Source organism: Poecile atricapillus, chromosome Z (assembly GCF_030490865.1).
Source record: "Poecile atricapillus isolate bPoeAtr1 chromosome Z, bPoeAtr1.hap1, whole genome shotgun sequence".
Classification (NCBI taxonomy): domain Eukaryota; kingdom Metazoa; phylum Chordata; class Aves; order Passeriformes; family Paridae; genus Poecile; species Poecile atricapillus.
In genome coordinates this window covers 47,257,864-47,279,506 of record NC_081289.1, presented here as the reverse complement: position 1 = coordinate 47,279,506, position 21,643 = coordinate 47,257,864, and the positions used below count along the sequence as shown (strand labels likewise).

General features: G+C 43.3%; 2 protein-coding genes across 7 annotated transcripts in view; one reads left to right on the top strand and one right to left on the bottom strand.

The window, feature by feature from the left end:
- Nucleotides 1–3,323, top strand: part of LOC131592900 (periphilin-1-like) — a 65,346-nt gene extending 62,023 nt beyond the window's left edge. The window contains exon 11 of one of the 4 annotated variants that reach the window (XM_058864808.1): nucleotides 2,874–3,323. In XM_058864808.1, coding sequence (XP_058720791.1) covers nucleotides 2,874–2,959 — 86 coding nt within the window. In that variant the 3' untranslated portion in view covers nucleotides 2,960–3,323. Of the gene's footprint in view, nucleotides 1–63; nucleotides 908–2,873 lie in introns of those variants that run through there. The other 3 variants (XM_058864806.1, XM_058864805.1, XM_058864804.1) reach the window with 3 other exon arrangements.
- A 389-nt stretch (nucleotides 3,324–3,712) lies between these two features.
- Nucleotides 3,713–21,643, bottom strand: part of LOC131592899 (prickle-like protein 1) — a 65,871-nt gene continuing 47,940 nt past the window's right edge. Inside the window, exons 1-8 of one of the 3 annotated variants that reach the window (XM_058864802.1) lie at nucleotides 18,820–18,878; nucleotides 12,862–13,040; nucleotides 10,624–10,737; nucleotides 9,646–9,783; nucleotides 8,955–9,158; nucleotides 8,282–8,468; nucleotides 7,279–8,142; nucleotides 3,713–5,935 (exon numbers count right to left, since the gene is read on the bottom strand). In XM_058864802.1, coding sequence (XP_058720785.1) covers nucleotides 5,079–5,935; nucleotides 7,279–8,142; nucleotides 8,282–8,468; nucleotides 8,955–9,158; nucleotides 9,646–9,783; nucleotides 10,624–10,737; nucleotides 12,862–12,993 — 2,496 coding nt within the window. In that variant the 5' untranslated portion in view covers nucleotides 12,994–13,040; nucleotides 18,820–18,878 and the 3' untranslated portion in view covers nucleotides 3,713–5,078. Of the gene's footprint in view, nucleotides 5,936–7,278; nucleotides 8,143–8,281; nucleotides 8,469–8,954; nucleotides 9,159–9,645; nucleotides 9,784–10,623; nucleotides 10,738–12,861; nucleotides 13,041–18,441; nucleotides 18,505–18,819; nucleotides 18,879–21,643 lie in introns of those variants that run through there. The other 2 variants (XM_058864803.1, XM_058864801.1) reach the window with 2 other exon arrangements.

Below are 21,643 nucleotides of genomic sequence, written 5' to 3'. Positions count from 1 at the left end.
TAATTTGTCACCTTCAGAGCTTCTGTAAACAGAAATTATTCCTAGCACTTGTTAATGTTGCAGATACCCTTAAAAAATTAAAAAGAAGGTGGAAATTGAAGGAGTATGGAAATTCAGAGTGTCTGCCGAGACTGAAGTGGTTACCTCTAACTCACTGGGGTGAGTTGGCAGCTTTGAGTGACAATGTAAGCAGTAAAGATGGAAATCAGCAACACAACCACTATTGATATGAAAGGAGGTAATGCCAGGTATCAGAGAAAGACCAAATCCTTGTCACCTTGTCTGCAAGATTTTCAATTTTGACAAGGGTAAAGTTTTGCCTTCATTTTTCACTGTCATGAAGGTTGTACTGGGTGTGGCTGGGATGGTGTTCAATGTTCTTAATAGTGGCTGGTACACTTCAGGTTTTTCCTGGAAACATGGTAATAACAATGGGATGTTTTAGCTATTGCTGAGCAGAGCTTAGCCAGAGTCAAGGCCTTTTCTGCCCCTCCACCAGTGAGGAGGCTGGGAGTGCATGAGCTGTTGGGAGGGAACACAGCCAGGACAGCTGACTCCCAGTGATGGGACATCATGCTTGGCATATAAACGAGGGATGGGGGCAAGGAGTTTGCCAGGGCTGCTGCTGTTCAAGGACAGGCTGGGTATTAGTTGGATAGTGCTGAGCTAGTGGGTTTTTTGGTATCACTTCAGGGTTCTCTGTTTGGAATTTTTTGCTTGTTTGTTTTTATCTATTAAATAGTCTTTAACTCAGCCCATGAGTTTCCTTATTTTTCTTACTTTTGTCTCCCCCAGCCCACTGAGGGGTAGTGAGTAAGCAGCTGTGTCATGCTTAGGTGCCTACCAGAGTATGTGCCTCACTAGGAGTATAGGTGCTACCTCCAATAACACCAGCCACGCTTTAGAGCTTTTGTGACTGTATCTGAGTCTTGTGCTGGTCACAGACACTACGTCCCTGTCCTGCTCCGACAGCTGGGCTGAGATTTCTGCCCTCTGAGGGGTGAAGAGCAGGCTGCTGAGCCCCTCACTGGAGAGCCTGCTGGACCCTGTCCCAGTGGGGCAGCTGGGGCCCCTTGCTGGTGGGGCTGGGCCCCTTCCCAGGGGTGGCAGAGCTCCTGCTCCCAGCCCCCCTGGTCCTTTTTCTGGTGTTGCCACCGGGAGCCAGTGCTGAGAGCAACCATACAGCCTGGAGTGCCCTATGGTTGGCATATGGTAAGGGTGGGAGTGGCCGCGTGGCCAGGACTGCGCGGCCGAAATTGCCATTGCACACCGGGGCAGTGCCATGCAGCTGCAGCTATCTTGGCATGGCTCATGATGAACTTTGTTTGCTTAGCTGCTTTCAGCCAGCCATGCAGTGGGCAGAAGGACAAAAGCAGCAGCAGCAGCTTTTCTTGTTTCTGGTGCCCCACATGAAGGAAAGGTGCAGGGATGGCTCCAGCAGCCAGCGCGACTCACACGGTGCCGGCAGCAAAAGACAGCAATTCCTCGATTGCAGAGCCTGGATGAGATCAACTTTTCAGCGCTGCAGAACTCTACAGAAACTGTTTCAATTCATAAAGCTTGAGAACAAATGAATCTAAGAACAACAATTCTCTCCTGAATCAGGAGGAGGAAAGGATGAAGACATAGAGAAAACAACATGGGACACTGAGGTCAGTGAAGAAGGAGCCAAATTCTAGATGGGAGGGGAGTGAAGAGACACCTTAGTTTTGGGGTGAAATTCTTTTGTAAGGCTATGGTTGAAGATACAGTTTGGTGTATCAGACTTTGTTTTATCCCTGTAATTCATGAAATGCATTAGGGGGTTGTAGCAGTCTAACCACAGTCCTGAGCAGAAGCACCAGTGTTGAAATAAGCAGATGTTGTAGTAGCTGTAATCCAATGAGAAGCTTGAACAGAGAGAGATGAGAAACTTCACCCCAGGAATAGAAGAAAACCATGGGTGGATGAAAAGAAGTTTGGTTTTTATGCTAGAACATCTTATCCTTAAAGTAGCACCCCAATAAGTTGACATGACCCATGAACGCAGCTGTAAGAAGGCTGCAAAAGATGGGAAGGACTTCACAATTGCAGATTTCTAGGCTACTCGTGGAATTTAAAAGCCATGAGAGAACTGTTTCTTGTGGAGAAGTCTCCATGGCATGGCAAGAGAGACTCCTCTCCCTAAGAGAACTAAAGAAAGACTATTTTAGAGGTGGTAAACTGACTGAAAGTACCAGGTTTTGTCTCTTTACGTTATCAGTGGGAAAGAAAAGGTGGGGGGAGAGGAGAATTGTTCTGAAAGTTTATTCTGATTATTTATTTATTTATTCCTATTATTTTTTTCCTTTTCCTTTTAATTCCTTCCTTCCTTAAAAGTTAAAGTTTTCTTTATACCCTTTAAAGTTTTAGCCTGTTTTGCACTCCTCCTAATTCATATCTCACAGCAGAAAAATGAGTAAATATACTCTAGTGGGTGCACTGGCATTTGGCCAACATCAGACGCACTACATAAATTGGTGCATTGGCCAGGAAACTCCGATTGGTGAACCCAAACCACCACAGTCCGATACCATTCTCTTCAAGGTGGAGGAATCAATTAGAAGTATTTCTCATAAGAAGTTGTCAAAAATAGTAAGATATTGTGTATGTCAAGTTGAAAAAATGAAGTTTTAAAAAGGAAAGTATTAAGAAGCAGTTAACAATCTAGGAGAACTCTAATATTCCGTAAGGTAATGCAGTTTGGGAGAGGACATCTGCTGCATCTCAGGAGATGGTGTGGCATCAGAAGAACTACTTGTGGAGACATTTCTCCATGAGACAGTTACTTGGTCCAACACTGGTAGTGGCACCACAGCATTTTGTTTCTGAGGGTCCTGGTTTCCCATTTTTAGAAACACAGGTGAGAATGGAAGGCCCTAATCATTGTTGGAGCATCCTGGAGAAGGTTATGAACACGTCAGCATCTTCAGCGTCGTAAGTCGTGCCAGTGTGGTGGCTGTAACCTACCTGAGCCCAGCAGGCACATGGCTGCTAGGAAAGCTGCCTGAGCCCCTCAGCAGCCAGATGGAAGCACCCCACAAAGCACCCCTTGGTGCCCATGCAAGGGACCAGGCATGGCTGTGATCAGCTGTCACCTCCACAAAGCTTAGGAAAGCCACTAGGAAAGTGACTTGCGTGGTGAGCACCATCTCTGGGAGGAAAGGATCTGCTGCTCATTTTACCCTGAAAAATACAAGCAAGTAACTGCTAGTCTGATTACCCTTAGCTGTAGCCTAATTTTCTTTGGTGTAAACCAGTGCTTCTCTTCATTCTGTCCCTTACTTTGTTTCCATACTTCTCTATCCTCAAGAAGGGGAAGCTTAGTTCCAATTGACAGGTTTTTTTTGGTAAGAAGCATCTATCATTTCATTAGTTTCCTTTCTTCAGGTGATCAGAAAGCCAATGGCTTTAGCATCTACTATCTTCATTGGTAGATATGCACTGTTAACAAATTCCTGCTCTTTATTTAAAACAGTGGAAGAAGTTTATTAGAACTTAAAATAGCTCCTGCTCCATATCTGAGTTCAGGGCAACTACTGTGATTACCTCCTACTTTATAGCTTTTGCCAGCTTGCCTTCTAGAACCACTCAGTATCTCTCTTCCTTTAGGTAAGCAAAGTTCAGAAATTATTTTTGGGGAAGAAGGGGGAGCAATAATAAAAAAATCCACATCCACAGAAGTTGCATACTGGTTGTAATGATATATTCCAAGCTTGTGTGGTTTTTACATTTATATAGTTTACATTTTGCTTGACCCATAAATAATACTTGCAAGATTAAGAGGGCCATAGAGAGTATTTACATAGCCCCACCATGCATACAGAGCTTTTAATACCTAGTAGACAAAATTAAGCTGTTTTGCACCAAACATTTTTCAACTTAAACCCCCTGACTAAAGTACAAGCAATATTTCAACCATAACACTGCTGTTAAACCCCTAACAAATCTAGTCTGATATTGTAACAAACTTCTTCAAATCCAGGGATATAAAAATATTCAGATTTTAAAATTTTAACTGTACAATATGTACATTAGTATTTGCACTGTTAAATTATGAATACATTTAAGCCTATGAAATACTACATTATAAATATCAATGTTTTTTTTACTTAGAATTGCAGCTAATACATTTTAAAACCTGGATAATGCATGTGAAAAGACACAATTCTGGAGCCTAATCCTTTAAGCCCATATGAAAATATCTGTTACGTAAGTAGATCCATTGACTTAAATGGGGTTACATGCCTGAGCAAAGGACTCCAGCAGTTGTACCTCTCTCACTGCTGAGGGGTGGGGGACATGGCAGAAAAATCATCACCACTCCTTGGCAGCTAAGTCAAATTCCAGAAGCTGAATTAATATCTTCCTTTGAACAGGCATGAAGAAAACCCCAAACCAAAACCAACCATCTCAGACTTTCTCAAAAAATTGTAGAGGAAAAACCATGAAAATTAAATGTACAGAACATACACTGCTGCTTTGGGATACATCACAGCTCCAAACATTTTGGCTCCCACATTATGATTTTTGCTTTCTTAAGGAGCATTTTCCCAAATAAAAAGAATCCAGTTTTTGTATGGAAACTTGAATGAGGGAAGAGTAAGCTTTATCCATGAAGAAAGGGCACGGTATAGAGCCTTCCTGGCAGCAAGAGGAAGAAATCAAAGATCACCCTGTGTGTCTATAGCTACAGCACAGGACTGACATTTTTATTTATTCATCTTTGTTGAATCCTCTCAGATAATTCAACGTAGGTGAATAGTGAGCGTAAAATAAAATGTCAACAAAAAGTCTGTATTAAGAACGACAGTAACAGTATTTTGACAGCTGAAACACAGTGTGTAAACCTAGCAGTATCTAAGCAGATCATTTGGCGTGGTGACATTTCTGAATGTTACTTTTACAATGTAAACTCTGGCACAGTTATCATTTACAGTGGCAAAGCATTATGAACTTTAGCAACTTGCCTAAGTACAATTATTAATAAAAAAAGATGTGGTTCAGACTGTAGCTACAGAATTGACTGGTCCTCCCAATTAAGAAATATTAGTAATTAATTACGATATAATACAATTCTTTCCTTTGTGTCCCCTCTTCTTCTTTGATTTGGTTGTCCTTTGTCCAAACTGAGAACTAGATAACGCAGTAGTTGGACCAGAAAGATCATCTGTATAGTATGGATATCTCAATGACCGTGGCTGTGGAATTGGCTGTCCTAGAAAATATCCTTCCTCTTCAGAATCTGATGATGAGGATGAAGTTGAACACCAGGAGTCATCTTCCTCACCATACAATCCAAAAAACTTATCAACCACCTGATTCCGCAGTGCATAGTCAGACCTGCTATGGGCATATTGTCCGTACAGCTCCGCATTTTGAATATAGGCCCGAAGCTCACGTGAGCTTCTATTCTGAATAAATTTTTCATGATCCTGAGGGGAGTAATAACGAAATCTCTCTCTTGGAGAGCATCTTCTCTCTGTGGCCAAATTAAGTGCATTATCTGAACGAGACTTCCTACTTCTTCTGCGATGGTGGGAAGGCCGATTTCCACGCTCTTCAAAATGGTAAACACGCCTACGAGTCCTTTCACTCATTGGAGGCTGACGGATTTCAAGATTCTCATAACTTCCATTGTCAATAACATCATCTGAAAACTTCACTTGTTGTGGTCTAGACTGGGATTTAGATCGTCTCAGTACAGGCACATGCACTGGCTTTTCCTCTGGCAACACTTTTTCCTGACACAACTCTGAGCTCAGACTCTTCAAGGACTCAGTGCTCCGATGGAGCATTGAAGAATTCAGTGTTCCCATGTTGCTCATCTTCTCACAGTCCTCCACCTCCAGTTCTTGGAAAGTTTGCAGAGAGTAGAGAGATGGCCGTGGCTTGCCTTCTCCATCCATTGAAGCCCCTATGGTGGGAATGGAGAAAGGAGGAAAAAGAAAATGAGAGGAGTACCAAAGAGACAAGTATAACAAAATAGGAAATATTTCTTGTCACCAAGTGTTTGTTTGAACTATTACTAAAAAAACTCCCTTCATAGTAGAATAAGCTTTGTTTTGACTTAAAACATCTAAGTATTAGCTCTGATGACCAAAGAATTAGCTATTATGAGCAGAAGTTCAATGGGCTGAAAATTTTGAAGCATACATACAGGTATGCCTTTTAAGAAAAAAGGATTACTTAAAATTATTCTGCAGTCTATGCTTGCCATTCTTGAGGCTAAAATATTTCACATTTCTAGTACTGTCAAATTCATATTCCTGCTGTTGAAACAGGGAAGCCAAGCTTACTGCCTTGCAAAGTAGGATCCTTACTCTCAGAAAATCATCAAAAGGAAGCTTGCCTGCTGTCCTCTACCTTTGTGTCCACTGACCCTTTATTCCCACAATGACAGCATCAGGTGCCCTGTGATGGTCCCAGGTGAAACACCTCCAGGGCCTCCTCCTCCTCCTGTGCCCCCTGAACCAAGCTCCCCTCCTCAGTTCCTTCATTGCTGCTTGGCAAATGCAGCCAGCCTATGGTTGGGCCTCAGCTAGACAAGGTGCTGCAGTAATTTGGGGGAAAGGAAAGGGAAAGGGAAAATGGGTCTTAACTGCCAGGTTTGGGCTTTTTGTACAGAAATAGGAAAGGAAGGCTAGCACACACTTTATCCCTTTGGGTAACTTCAATCACCTTTGACAAGGAGGTTCACAAAAGTGGATTATCAGTTTCCCTTTAGTCAGTGGGGAAAAATAATCTCATAAATCTAGCTGCCTGAGGCTAAGAAGTTTACCATGCTTTCAGATTTTCTATATATTTTTACAAGCAAATCAGGAAGTTATCTGAAGTGTTTTGTAGATTATCTTTAATATTATCCTAATATATAAAATTATTATACATAAGGTATGGAAAAACAGTAATTTGCAGTGGTTTGTACATAAAAGTGGTAGTTTGTACATAATAAATGTGTATTTGAAGACTGTTCTTATTCTGTTTAACATCAATGTTTTTTGTTTTGTTTTTTTTTTTGCTTAAAGCTGAAAAAAAGAGAATTCAAAAGGAAAGGAGAAGAATCTAACAGGATTTAAGTAGCGAAAACATATCCTGTGAAAGATTATGTGCTTGGTAAAAGCTGCTGTCTACTTTACATGCATCACTTGATATGAAAGCTTTTTAAAAATCACTGAAATGAAAAATTTTTATTCAAAATACTCCAACACACATGCTTTTGTTGACCTCTCCATCAAAACCATTCATTTATTTCCCCATTACCTGTTATGTTAGACAGAGCCAAGGAATCCATTGAGTCTCGGACACTTTGTTCTTGCTGTTTCAGGTCAGACAAACATTCGAGTGAACCTCCATACCATGCTGTTTGGTCGTGTTTGTATCCTGAGGCCCCATGTTCCATATCGAGCTCCTGGATTTTCCTGCTGCTGGCAGGGCCTGGGTGGCTGCCATATGCAGAGTCTCCCAAACCATCTTGTGACTGGGCCCAGTACATGTCTGACTGATACTTCTTACTTGCTAGGCTTGGATTATTTTTTTCCAAGTCAAACTTGCTCTTGACCATGCTATCAGAAATCCAGTGTTCACTTGATCTAATGTCTGCTTCAGTGGGTTGCTGGAAGAGGGTTTTATCACCAAACTTCAGAAGAAGCTGAGTCATGTAGTCTTCATGTTCAGCCCATTCTTCAGGGTCTTCAGGCATTTCTTGCTCTACTCTTCCTTTCCAGAAATCTTCATTAACAAAGCCTGCCTCTTCCCTTGAAAGGCTTAAATCATCCAGCTTACGAGAAAGAGTATCATCAGCGTTGTCTGAAAGGCCAGGAAATTTGTAATTGAGGGCTGGTGACAGGAGGAGAGACTGGCGGCACTGGTCGGCTGACCGGCTGCTTTTTCCCATGCGGACACTCCTCCTGGAATCTCTGGATCGAGCAGACTGGAACGCAGAATCAGAAGAGTCGGAGGCATGAACATCCTCTCCCAGGCTGCAGGTTTTTGAACAGTAAATCTGCCCTTGCTTTGGAAGGAAAGGACAGCCAAGCAAAGAGGTCTTGCACTGAGCACAAGAAAAGCAAGTTTCTGTGGCATGCCAGTGCTGTCCATCATAGGTCATCTGAGCATGGTCAACACCTGGAAAGAGAGAAAAAGCAGTGCTCTGGGTCTCTCTAAAAAATTACTCGCAGAATTCATACTTCTGGAACGTGAAATCATTTCATAAATTGGCTTTCCCCTAAATTTTAAGTTTAATGCTTAAAAAGGACACACTTACCAATGTGTTCCCCACAGGTCTCACAGTATTCTGCATAGAGAGATTCAAAGCAGTTACAGCAGAATGGCCGCCCATCCTTCATGATGTACCTCTGTCCACCCAGGATTGTTTCACACTCGAGGCAGCAGAAGTGTTTCATGTGCCAGTGGCGACCTTCAGCCTCTGTACACTCATCAGCAAAAATTATCTTTTCAAAGATAAAAAGGATACTTTTAATTAAGTGGCAAAAATCTCACATTGGGAATTAGAGCATCCTAACTCTGCAGTTCACACACAAAGTTTATTTTTATTTTGCTCCCTTTTGAATACAAGGATAGAAACAACAATCTCCCACAAAAATAAAGAAAAACAGTACAGTCTAAAGAAAAAGAAAAAAAGAAAGGAACCTAGGAACTCAACCATCAAAGAAGCTTCTATAAAAGGATCATATTTTGTAATATTTTACAATGTTCAATTCTAAACACAAACAGGTGTTTGCTTTCTAAATACCATCTTATTGCTTGTAACATTACCATTTTGACAAGAAATTAAAGATTCCTCAGCTTTCAAACACATCTACGCAGCAGACTTGTGACTTAAGTGACTGCATCTGGAGTGAGGAATTTCCAAAGCGATGCAGTTTGTCAACCGAACAACAGGAGTGTAGCTTGGCTGCAAAATGTGAATTATTTACCTCATCGCAGGCTGAACATCGAGGCTTGAGAAGTTCAGCGTGGTGCCTGCCACAGTGAATTTTTCCATCTTGGTAGAAGTAGATAAGGTCAACAAGAAGCTCATTGCATGTAAAGCACACAAAACAGGAGGGATGCCAGCACACACCAGGACCAGCTCTTGAGGCAAAAACTGCAACTTCACCGCCGTTTACTTTTGTACCACACTAGGAACAAACCCAGAATGTGAACACACTTCCCATCCAAAACTACTAGCTTTTTGCATTTAAACTAAGTTAAAACACCAAACCAAATATGAGGTTTTGTTCCAAAATTCTGAAGAGGAAAAAACATTATCAGTTTTAGTCTAGATGAACTGCATCTCAATGAACCTTCTGTGAATATAAGTTGATTTTATACTAAATGGCATTTTAAAGTGTATGTCTGCTTTTTATTTGTCATTGCTTTAGTATGAGTCAGCATTAGGGATTTTTTTGAGTAGGAAAATATATCAAAGACTTAGTTCATTCTCAGTAGTATCAAAGGTAACATTTTGCTTAAGCAAGCACTACCTTCCTTCTTCCATGCAGTTTCAAAAATAATCTTTTTTTTGTTGTTGTTTTCAGACATAGAGGTAAGTTTAAATTTTAATACTGAGTACTGTAGTTTTACATTATTTAGCCCTGTAGCTAGCCTATGGCACCAGTGTGTTACCTGCTCACAAACGGCGTGCATCACTGCTCTGGAGAGCAGTTTAATAGTGCCTCGTCCCAGTGCCTCCTTTTTGCGCTGGGAACTGAACATCTGCAGCTCCTTCTTTTCCTCTTCACTTAACGACTGGCAGTATCTCACCTTCCAGTGAAAAAGCAGGAGAACTTACATTAGAGACTGAGCTTTTAATGTAACAGATGAGTAAGTAAGTGCATATATGCAAGGAATTCATCAGGCATGCTGCCAATCATCATTAGACTTTTCCTGCTTGCCTTCTCGACCATCTTAATATTTAGGTAATATGGCATAACACAAAAATAGTGTGGAGAGAGATTATTTTCCATTACAGGAAAAAACCCACCATGCTAAACTCAGGAGTTGTTTAGGCAAGAAAAAGATTTTTAGACACTAACCCAAAATCTGCTGCTAACCTAAAATAATGGAATGAACCTAAATCAGCCATAACACTGTCCTTTAGATTTATGGTTAAGTGCCCCCGACTAAGTGTTGCAGTATACACAAGACTCTAAGTACTGACACCCCCGCCCCTTTCCTTACAAAGAGCTTGTTTGTTATTTCCACTTCTACTCCAAATTACACTGCATAACTGAGATGCAAACCTTTTACTATCACAAAGCATCCTTTTTGTGCGCCACAATGCAATTCCAGGAATTTGGAGGTTCCTGGTAATTGGTGGGTGGCTGCAAACACTATAAAACCAACTTGTGTTAAGTTTATTGCAGTGACACCAGCCTCCCTAACAAGCAAAGGCAGTGTCCTTCCAGACAGCTCTTATCTGCACACAAGCCAAGTGGACAGCTGAACAATGGACTCAGTGTACACACTCTGCTGCTTTATGGCTCAGATGCCACTGCAGGCCATGGTTTAGGCTTGTAATAAATACACAGGCAGGTAATTCTCCACAGAAAAGCTGCCAGGGAGACCCAAGCCCTGATGGTTCATCCTCAACTCTGTATTTACCTCGTTATCGTGGGGTGGCAGCTGATAGAGAAGTTGTTTAATCCGATGTTTCTCTCCAGGGCTGTTAACATAAGGAACCTTCTCCTCTGGCAAGCAGGCAAAATACAGCTGGACCTGACCAGGAGAAATGCAGAGTTCAGACCCAGGGACACACAGGCCCCCAGCACTGCCAGTGTCCTTCAGCTACTGTTTTATCTCAGGTCTCATTTACGAAGGAAGAAGAGGTCACGCTACATTAAACTGTGACAGGGTTTGTGCTGAAAATACAAGACCCAGATGAACCAGCTCAGCAAACCTGAATTCTCTGATAAAACTCACACCCAGCTGCTGAATTGCTTTTCTGGAATGCAATTTGCAGCGACAATTAGGGGGGGTATCATAAATTATGCACATTTAATGTTCTCATTATTCCCACCCCCTTCAGGGCTGGTCAACAACTGCATGGAAATTCTAAGTTTCCCTCTGCAATTTACCACACAAGACATGAAGCTTTCCAGAAAACAGTCACTGTATAAACAAATTTAATTTGCTCTCTGCATTTTACACATTGTTGAGACAAAAGCTATTTTGTAGTCTCCTGCTGATCAGGTTCACCCAAAGCATCAGCTTTCATTGCTTCCATGTGGGCTTTGGTAAGAAGGTGGAAACATCCTTCCCTTGGGAGGAGGCTGGATCCAGCCACATTTCAATCAGATGCAAATTAACCAGGAAATTTTCACAGGATGAATGTTTTTGTATCAGTCTTCACTCCTTTTTTTTTTTTTTCAGAAGAATATTATGACAGGAAAGCTGTAATGAACACTACGACAAAGCCCAATGGCAAAAAATATTTTTGTGGAACAGCTACAGATTTATTGTTTTTCCTATGCAGTTTCCAGCTTGTCACGAGGCCTGGGGCTGTAAGAGCTGACTATTGGCAAAAATATTACTTGCCATACAGACTTAAATAATGCTCAGCAGCTTATTACTGTGCAAGACAAATGAAAAAAAAAAAAAAAAAGGCATTAATCAGTCACTTAAGTCAGGAAGCAATTGAAATTATGAGAGACAGGTTGTACAAAACATGACTTGATCTTCATTTAACCGAAATTTAAACAACTGAAGTCTACTGTGAGCCCACTTGCTCCTGACTATATTTCAGGATGCTCCAGAAAAAGATAACGTGCAGCAAGAAGTGAAGATTTAAAAATAGTTAATGCCCTTTTCTCAAGTTTATTGCACTGGTCTCAAAATAAGTAATCCTTCTGGGGGAAAAACCCTCCTGCCTTTAGTGGGTTTGGGCTAACTGGGATTATGAGGATATTTTAGGGCATTTAATTGTTCTGGCAGAATGTTAGCTCACTGTTTGCCTTAAGGTCTGATTCATCATGATTCTTATAGATGCTTAAGTAAGTGATAAAAAGAGTCTCCCTAAAAATAGCCTGTTATTTGGCATTCCTGCTGACTTGTTACTTTACTCATGATTAGGAAAATCTCTGCATTGCAAAAAAGAGACATCTTCTGCACTTTTTAAAACTATGGACTTGCCAGGATTGCTCTACCTCCTTTAGCAGATGTTGCAAAGCCACCCTGGTTATTTAACACTGAAGTCTTGAGTAATTTCACTTTCATTCCCATTGCCATGTGATGTTACATAAAGAAAGAGAACTGAAGAGAGGGGAAAGGACAGCCCAAACAAACCACAAGTGTCAGCTCCAGACACCATGCAAGAGAAATCCTGGCATGAACAAATGGCAGCCATACAACGATTTAACAAGTGTAAAATACATTATTACCTGTCACAGTGACTGAACACTTTCATTTATATGCACTGCTGTACCATCCATGTTCTAGATGTCAAACGCCTAATTATTTAGAGTCATACAAGTGCAGTGAAATACTTGGCCAGGGAGCACAATGTCATGAGGCATGCCATGAGCTTTAATTTAACCTAATAACTTCTTTCAAAAAGAAAGCAAACTTCTATGCTGCTTTTACTTGGCAATACATACCTCTGCAGAATATACTTTTTGAAAAACGTTGACTGGGAACTTTTTTGGAACATAAAACTCCTCAGGGCTGAGAACTTTAAGCTCCCTACACACAGCCTCATTGGACAGGAAATAGAAGTGAAAAGTTCTACGTGAATTAAAATTTTATACATTATAAGAATTTAATTAGACTTATAGAGGCAGCATGTCACTTCCTCAGACAGTCCTTACGAGGCTTATTTTTAAAATGCAGAAACATGGTTGGTACCTGCTCTGGTCTGAGGCCTGGGGGGACCCAGGCATATTCCTCCAAGGCACAGCCAGAATCATCATCAGAGGTTGAGCTTCGCTGACACCCAAAAACGAGGTTATTGGCTTTGGGCTCCATCTCCAATGGCATAAGTGTGAAGTGTCAAATATTTCAGCTGCAGCTCATCAAGCAGTGATCTGGAGAAAAAGATTAATAGAGCTTTAATGGATTTGAACATGAACAACTAATTATCAGTGTAAATGATCTTACAACAGTTTAGTATTCCTTGTGTTGCCCAGAACAATAAATTAGTGAAGCTTCATTACAACTTGCTACAAGCAATTCAAAAGTGCTCAAAAAAGTGACAAAAATAAAACTATTGAAAAAAAAAAAAACCAAAACAGAGACCTAGGCACAGATGACCACTTTTGGCAACCACAATGTATTTCAGTATTAACACTTGTCACCTTTTACAGTTCTACTTCCTTCACATCACAGGAGATATATATATATATTAAGGTAAATCTAGGAAAGACTCATTGAGCAGATACTAACAACAGGAATGACACAAGCTCTTCCTGAAGTCATTACTACCACTAACCTAGTAAAACAAAAGACATGACAAACACTTGTCAAAAACTCAAGAAATTAAGGGGGAAAGACAATTGTGCAAGTAGCATCCTGCTGGATGGCAGGCACAGAGCACCAAGCATCTGCTGGATTCCTCTGAGAACTTTGGTTTGTATGGGAGCGGAAGGGCGTTGGCCCTGTTAAATATCTGAAATCCAATTATGCCAGATTAGTCCCTGCAAAATACATCATGATTGTTCTGTCAATTTAAAACCTTACAGGGAGATGGTTTTGTTGATTCATGAAGCCTGCAAAGCTTAATATCAGTGGGGTTGTTTTGAGTCACAACTGGCAAAGAAGGCTCTTACCAAGATCCATAGCAGTCTGCAGTAAAAAGCTTAGCAAGATATATTTTTTGTATTAATTCTAGCAGAAGTTCTTAGGAAATTCATATGAGACATTTCAATGAAATACAGTTAACCAAAATCACAGTAGATTTGTCCTAACATGACGGATATCCTGACCACTTGGGGTAGGACAAGCTTGCTCTTACAGTACCACATTACGCCTGAGCTGTGCCTTCCCTGTTTTAGGACATTCTTTCACCTGTTTATCTAAACACAGATGCAATTTTGTCTACAAAGTTTTCTATATCCAATCTGTAGAAAATTTTATTCTCCTTGACGTAAACCTTGCTGGTGGGTCTAACGAGAGGAGCAATCTAAAAACTTCTAGTGGGTCCTACATTACGTTTCCAGTCTCACCACCCTGTTTGAGAGAAAATAAGTTGCTCCTAGATCACAGGTGGAAGATTTAAGACTGCGTACCCAAATATTCTGCTGGTTACTCAACTGGAGTTTCTCCTTCAACCTGGTTAATGCCAGGTTCTGAAAATTCAGCACATAAACCCAAACCTGCTCCATAAAAAGTTGCCATATGCATCCAAAAGCTACAAACTCAGAGAAATTATAATATCCAGTATATAGTCTTATCTAGCCCTATTTTCAATATGTCTGTACATTCCCGCAGCCCATAAAAAGAGATGGGATTACTTAACTCTTTCACTGGGCTAGTGCTCAAAAAAATTAGGTTGTTTAACTTCAAAAACTTCTGGTTCAAAAACACACACACTATTTTTGGTGCGCTGCTAAGATGCCAACACACTTCATAGCTGCACTGTAACAGAAGATTAATTTAATATTTGATGGGGCAAGCAAACCTGCCAACTTCCCCGCTGAGAACAGGCTATTTCTGGAAAGCTGGTGAGCTGTCAGGCACATGTCTGAAATCATACTCAAGCTGAACAACTAAAGGTTAGCACAAGAGCTTCCGAGATTAACATCGCCATATTACAATCTTCCTCAAGGAAGTTAAGTATAATCAAACCAAATCGTAAAAAGCTCAGTCCTATATATGTAAAATAGAAAGACAGGCTTCCTGGTACATACTGTATCCCTTGAATTAGCTGCTCTCAGAAACAAATGATAAGACAAAGAATCCAGAACTGTTTCCTCTTCCCACTTACTGGTGGAAATAAAGTCATGCATCAGGTATATTTTTGTTATTGTTTGCATAAAACTGGGGTGTGAGGATTGAGGGACAAAGGAATAATGTGATGCAGTTAGGAAATCACTCTAGGAAAAAAGGGCAACAATGTTCACTGTTGCTGATGGACAGGGATGCTCACTTTGGCAACTTGTGTCACACATCACCCATATCCAAGTAATTCTTAAATTATCAAACTCTAGTGACTGTATTCTGAATAGAGTCACTAGGAATACTGTCGAGAAGCTGAATTTCTTCCAAGATGACCTTAGCAGCAGATGAACTATTTTTACATTTCCTTTCAGAAAGGGGCAGATGCCTGGTTTGCAATAATGTGCCACTCACTGACACCTAAGCTGGTATTTCCCATTCTTAGGGCATTGAAAGAACTTGTATTGGTCAAATGGTTCCATTTCAAGAACTGACTCCTGCCCAAAATCCCAGGAATAAAAGGAGTCAGTAGGTTAAATATCTTTGACAGTATTTCATTAGGCAACACGACCTCAACCACATCCCACAGGAAGAAGATTTGATAATTTAGGCAGAGACAGGTTCAGCTCTGGTAGTGCCTGGGCACTTGAGCAGAGTGTACTCCTGCCTTGTTCTCACAACACCCAACACTCACAAGCACACCGAGTAACAGAGTAATAATTCATATTGATTGTTCAAAACACTCTCTCCACAAGATCAAAGATCAACTTCTCCAATTTCTCTTGAAAGACAAGGAGGCAACCCAAAATCTGAATGCATGATGACTTACTAACTTTTCTGAGTATTTTGAACACTAAGGCTACATACTACTCTCACAGTGAACAAAGCAGCACTGGGAAACTTCAGGATCTTAAGCACAGCAAAGGTACATAAGTGTAGGAGTGTTGCCTAATTCCTAAGGAAGACAAGGCACTGTTATGAGAGACAAAGCTGCTTTTCTGCAGACTGGTCCTGTCTGCACCTCCTCTGACACATCCATTTCAGAAAGCACACACACCAGCTCCAACAAGAGGAAACCACAGACCCACAGGTCCAGTTTCCAGTCATACAGTGCAGTTTGGAAGTTTGGCTGATAGAGAATAAATGAAAAATACATCTTGCCTCCAAATGTAATTTACAATCAGGGTTCTCCTTCTCAGATAAGGTGATTAGAAATGTTCAAAGCAAAGTCCACAAAGCTCAACGAACTGAGCTTAGGACAGCTCAAAGGACATCATTCACTTTAAAGGAAAAATGGTCCCATAGGGCGAATGTGAAGCTGGCTATAAAATGATCAACAATACACCAGATATAAATAAAGCCACATCACAAATACTGTGTGGTTGCTGAGAACAAGGTTTCTAATACAGCCTATCTTAACAGCAGGCTATCTGAAGAACTATTTTAGCAATTGCTTGTTTAGGAGTTCTCCTTCCTCTCCCGTTAAAGTGTAATTTGGTTTGCATTTTAAAACTACAGGGTTCTTCCTCCCTGCCCCCCAGCTTCACTCATCCTTCAAAGTGATCTGTTTAAAATGATTACATCCTAAGGAGGATTCAAATGAATATAAACAACAGCTGAAAAAATAAGTTCTTTCCAAGGGATGACTAGAAAGGTGGTCTTTACTCCTGCCATGACACCTACAAAACACAGCAAGGATGTGTTGTTTTGATTTGCCTTCCTTAAAGTCCATGGAACATTTTGAGGTTTCAGCTCTGTTTAAATACTGCCTCTCAAAAAAGGCTTTATAGCCTACAAGGAGGTTTTTCACTGGCAGGTTGACAACTATGAATAACATAATTGAGTTACACAGCTAAATTTGATTTGAAAAGAAAAGCAATTACTTTGGTTTTTTCCACCGATGAATGAAAACAGTCATATGACAAATTCCTTAGAGGCAAAGACAAACTACGCTCCTAATTACAAAGCTATGGGTACACAAAATACTGGGATATCAAACTTAGAACAAAGTTGTTGCTGAAGCCCATATGAAGGTTATCCCCATGCTAGGATTTCCAGCTCATTGATTATGTTCCCCCTGACCAGATAGAAGAGGTCATGATTTGTAAGCAAAGTTAGACAAACATCTCCTTGCCCACCCCCTGCTGTTTTACTCCGTCCTGCAGGGCAAATTGTTTTAACAACTTTTTTGTTAGAAGGCTTGTTAACAAGGCTATAGGGGATACAAGATGCATATCACATGCATCCATTCACAATGAAGGCTCAACGACTTAAGATTAGCATGGTCAGCCCATTCACTTGCTTATTTAATCTCTGGTGCAAGATAACTACATTAGAAGAGGAAGGGCCCAATATAACAGCAATAAACCCCCATAAAGTAACTATTATTAATTAAAAGCCTATTTCCAATATGCATTACGCTCATGATCAGGAAGTCCCATAGCTACAGTACAAATAACATATTTTCAGGGAGCTCCATAGCTTTCTGTGTGGGAAATCTGGATTCAGACCTGATATGGTACATCAGCACCAGCACACAGCTGCTGGCCCCTTTTGAGAAATGAACTACCCAGAGCAGTCAGGAAGGAACAGAGCCAGTCTACTTGTTCATTCAAAAGACCTCTAGATGGACCCTAGAAGAACTGTTATCCTTTTTTGTTAGCCAGTATACAAGGACCAACAGAGGAGCTAACTGCTTTCCTCCTCTAGCATCCTAGCGCAAAGATCACTCTTCCAACTGGAAGTCAGACCCCCCTTCTCAGGGTATCTATCTTCTTTTGACCAGCTGTACTGCAAAGGCAGGCTACGTGCATTTAGCCAAAGGAGGAAGCCCTGTGACAAAGCATCGTCCCATGCCAACACATCTGATTTGGCCGTGTTATCCTTGGCTCTGCACATCGCTGATGGAAACTCAAGCACACACTGCAGTGAGGCAAGACCCAAACCTCCAGCCGAAAAAGAGGTATTCTCACGGATACTCCCCCCACCCCTTTAGGAGGGTGTACAGATTTAGAAAGAAGGAAATCTTGCCTTTTACAGTCTCCCATTGATTTTTTAAATTCTATTTTAAACAGCAGCCAGACTTTACTCCAATGTACACATATACTCAGGTTTCACCCCATCACCTGTTGGCTGTCGAACAACACCCTTCTTTGTTAGGGCTCACAGCCCTCATTTGAGACAAGTTTCCAGAGAAAACACTTGAAGAAAGTGTTCAATAAGTCACAAGACAGGAACTGTAAAAAAAAAACCAGTAAAGTAAAAAAATTCTGCGCCCAGCCCCGTGCACCCTGACAGCCCCGCGCCTTCATCTCTGAAGAGCCGGGACGGTGCCTTCCTCATCAGGCAGAGATCGATCCCTGAAGGGCAGCTGAGGGGTTTTCCATCCTGACCAAGTTTCAGAGAAGTTAAGGTGGCTCAGAGGCAGCCCCAGTCCCCCGGGTTCCCCCGCTCTGGAGCCGGATGCGCAAAGGCACCGGTACCCACCCGTCTACCCTGCCCCTCCGGCGGAGCTGCCGCGAGGGAGAGCGGATACAAGTTACCGCAAATTACCTCTGTGCGGCACCGGAACAGCGGCCAGGCTGCTGGCAGAGCCGGGGAGGCGGCAGGAGAGGCGATGCCGGCCGCGGACCGGACCCGCGTCCCGCCGCGGCAGCCTCACAGCGAGCCCGGGGCCGCACAGAGCCGCACACCCGGACCGGCTCCGGCAGCTCCCTCCCGTCCCGGGCAGGCCCGCAGCAGCGGCCAGCTCCAGGCACGGCGGGGGCTCCTCCAGCCGGGCGCCACCGCTTCCTTTCCCCGTCCCGGCTGCTGGCAGCGCAGCGGGAGCGATACCTGCGCCGCCCCCCGTCCCCTCCCGCGGGGCGGCAAAGCCGGGGCTCCCCAGCGCTCCTCCCCGCACCGGCACCGGCGAGCCCCAGCGCCCCTCACCGCTCCTCCGTCAGGCGGCGGGAGGAATCTCTCCCACCGGCGATCTTCGTTCAAACTGCTGCCCAAGGCGGGGGAAGGAGCGTGGGAAGGGGGAACGTCTCCTGCCACCGCCCCCGAGGCAGGAAGGGTCGCCGTCCCGGCCGCCTGCCCACCCAGGGGACCGAGCGCCTGTAGAAGCAATAAATTCCGCGCTCGGGACACGACGGACGCGCGGTTCGACGACCGTGCTTTTGTTGGTGTTTACGCCCGAAATAGATTTCCCACCCCACCCTGGACGCGCAGCCCCGGGCTGACCCGGCCCGGCCACCGCCGCCCCGCGCACCCGGACGGGAAGGACTCGGTTCAGGACGGGAAAACATTTGTTCTAGGTCTCTGCACGTGAACGATAAAAATATAATAAAAATAATAAACCCTATCTGAAGCCGAGGATCTCAGCGAACAGCCGTCCATCACTGCTTCCCTTGGCACATTCCAAGTGGGAAAGAGGTGTCCGAGCCCCAGCTTAGGCACAGAGAAGTAGCGCCGGGGCATTTTCTAAGAGGCTGCCAGCCCCCGCTTTAACACTTCCCCCACCCCCGCAGGCATAAAAAGCCCCGAGAGGAGGGAGGTTCGGCTTCAAAGGCAGCCGGACGGCTTCCCCCCGGCACCGCCAATGTAACCGTGAACACCGCGGTCAAATTTCCTCTTCCCTCCCGCTCTTTGTCTCCCTGGGGAAGTCATTATCAAAGGGAATTTATTCGCGCTGCATCTCGGGCTCAGAGCGGCAGCACTCACAGCCCCGACACGGCTGCGAGGGACACGGCCACCCAGCCCCCTCGCACCCCGTCCCTCGCTCCCCGCCGAGGGCCCGCGGCCCAGGGCGGCTTATCTGCCCGGGCCCGGCGACGGGGCGCTTCTCAGACACTTATCGCTTCCCCCAGGAACCGAATTTGCATGGTTTTAAATTCACTTCTGCAGATTTGAATGGCTTCGGCCGCAGGGCGCTGAAGGAAGCCGGCCCTGTCGGGCAGGGCGCGGGCTGAGGTGCTCAGAGCAGCGTCCTTGTCCTCAGCCTGGCACCCGCTCCCCAGGGGCTGCCCTCGGCACGGGCTCACAGCGAGCCGGGAGAAGCTTCCACAACTCCTCCCGTGGGCTGGTTCCCCACCGCCAGGAGCAGGCAGCCAGTCCGGCCCAGGGACCAGGAGCAGCGCCGGGCTAGCTGATCCCGAGAGGCACAGCCCATCCTGGGCCAAGGACACTACTACAGCCGGTCCCCACACCAAGGCAGGAGATGTGCCCAGAGACACGACCATTACACCTGGAACCGCGGCGGAATGCAGAAGGGAATCAAAGCTGCAGTCTGTGGCTCCTGCGGCAGGAAAAAACCTGTTAAACTCCAGCAAACTAACCAGCTCTCATCCCTCCACACCCCATCTCACTTCCACAAGCAGTTTCTCTGGTTGTACTGCCTCCATTCTTAAACAGCTTGGTCGTTTTGAGGTCAGAATTGGAGTATCGCTTGGATAAACCGGAGATTCTGTCAGAGCTTTTCTGAGTGCAGGCTTTTTCAGACCCAGACTGTTCCTATGCGGGTTGTTGGACTGAGCAGACCCCATCTGGCGGCCAGCTGAACATCTGCCAGCTCCATTCATCATTAATCAAAAATGGAAATGTCAGGAATAATGTTTATTCTCCCCCACTACATGATTGAATAAATACCAACAATTTGCATATATTGTCTACTCCTTTTCCAGAAGTGCCTGACATTTTCTCAGCAGCTTCCCCACACTGAGGGCTCAAGCCCTCTGCACAGCAAATTGCAAAAATGAGGATCTCCTTTGGGAACTTCTGCAGCACAACCAGCTCATAGGCTGCAGATAAGTTTGCTAAGTTTTGTGACCAAGAGTCTACTGAAGCCAAAGAAGATATGTTCACTTACTTTGCTGGAAAATCAAGATGTCCCCCATTTTGCTAATGCTTTCCTTGACACTGAAGTGTCAGAGGGTGTACAGAGATGGTTGGATACACGGCTCTTATTTTTTTCCTGGACTTTTGTGACTTGAGCACAGAAACCACTATATTGTTCTGGACAATGCATTTATATATTATCAGGCCAAAACCAACTATTGTGATCTTCTAGTCTGAACTAATGTGGTCATAAGATCTTCCTACATTCCCTGTCTGCATAAACAAAACATTTTATCGTGATTTAGAAGTACCAGTAATGAAAAACCCACTACAACTTCTGTTAAATTCATCTAATCCATCTACAGCCCTTGGTAAATTATTTCAGGTAGTCAGTTATCTTAACATTGTTTTTTTTTCTTTTTTTTTTTTCCAGTTCAGATTGCTGTGTTTCAGAGCTCAAACACTCGATTCTAGGTACCCTTGAATGTTAGGCTAAAGAAACAGCTATCATAACTCCCCTTAGGCATTTGCAAATTGTGAAAGTCATTCCTGAACTACCTCCTTTGATTTCATCTGCTTCCACAAGAACAAAATGGTATGATTTCTTCTTTATTTTCACACAACAAATATGACAGCATACATACTCGTTATGTGAAGCACAAACTATGCCACAGAAGTTGCCTTAAAAAAAAAACAAACAACGCGCTAAAAAGGCACAAAGTGACTCGCCCTTTACAGAATGTACATCATCCTTGACTGTGTCTGGGTAGAGCGAATCCTTCAAATAACCAAATGCTTCAAGGGACCTGTAATGGATATGGAACCTTTTGCCCTAAGGTATTAGCACAAATTCAGTCTAGGTAACAACTTTCTTGTACTACTGACCAGGCCAAGGATATTCTCTGGCCGGTAAGAAATTTGCTGAGTTGTCAGTGTG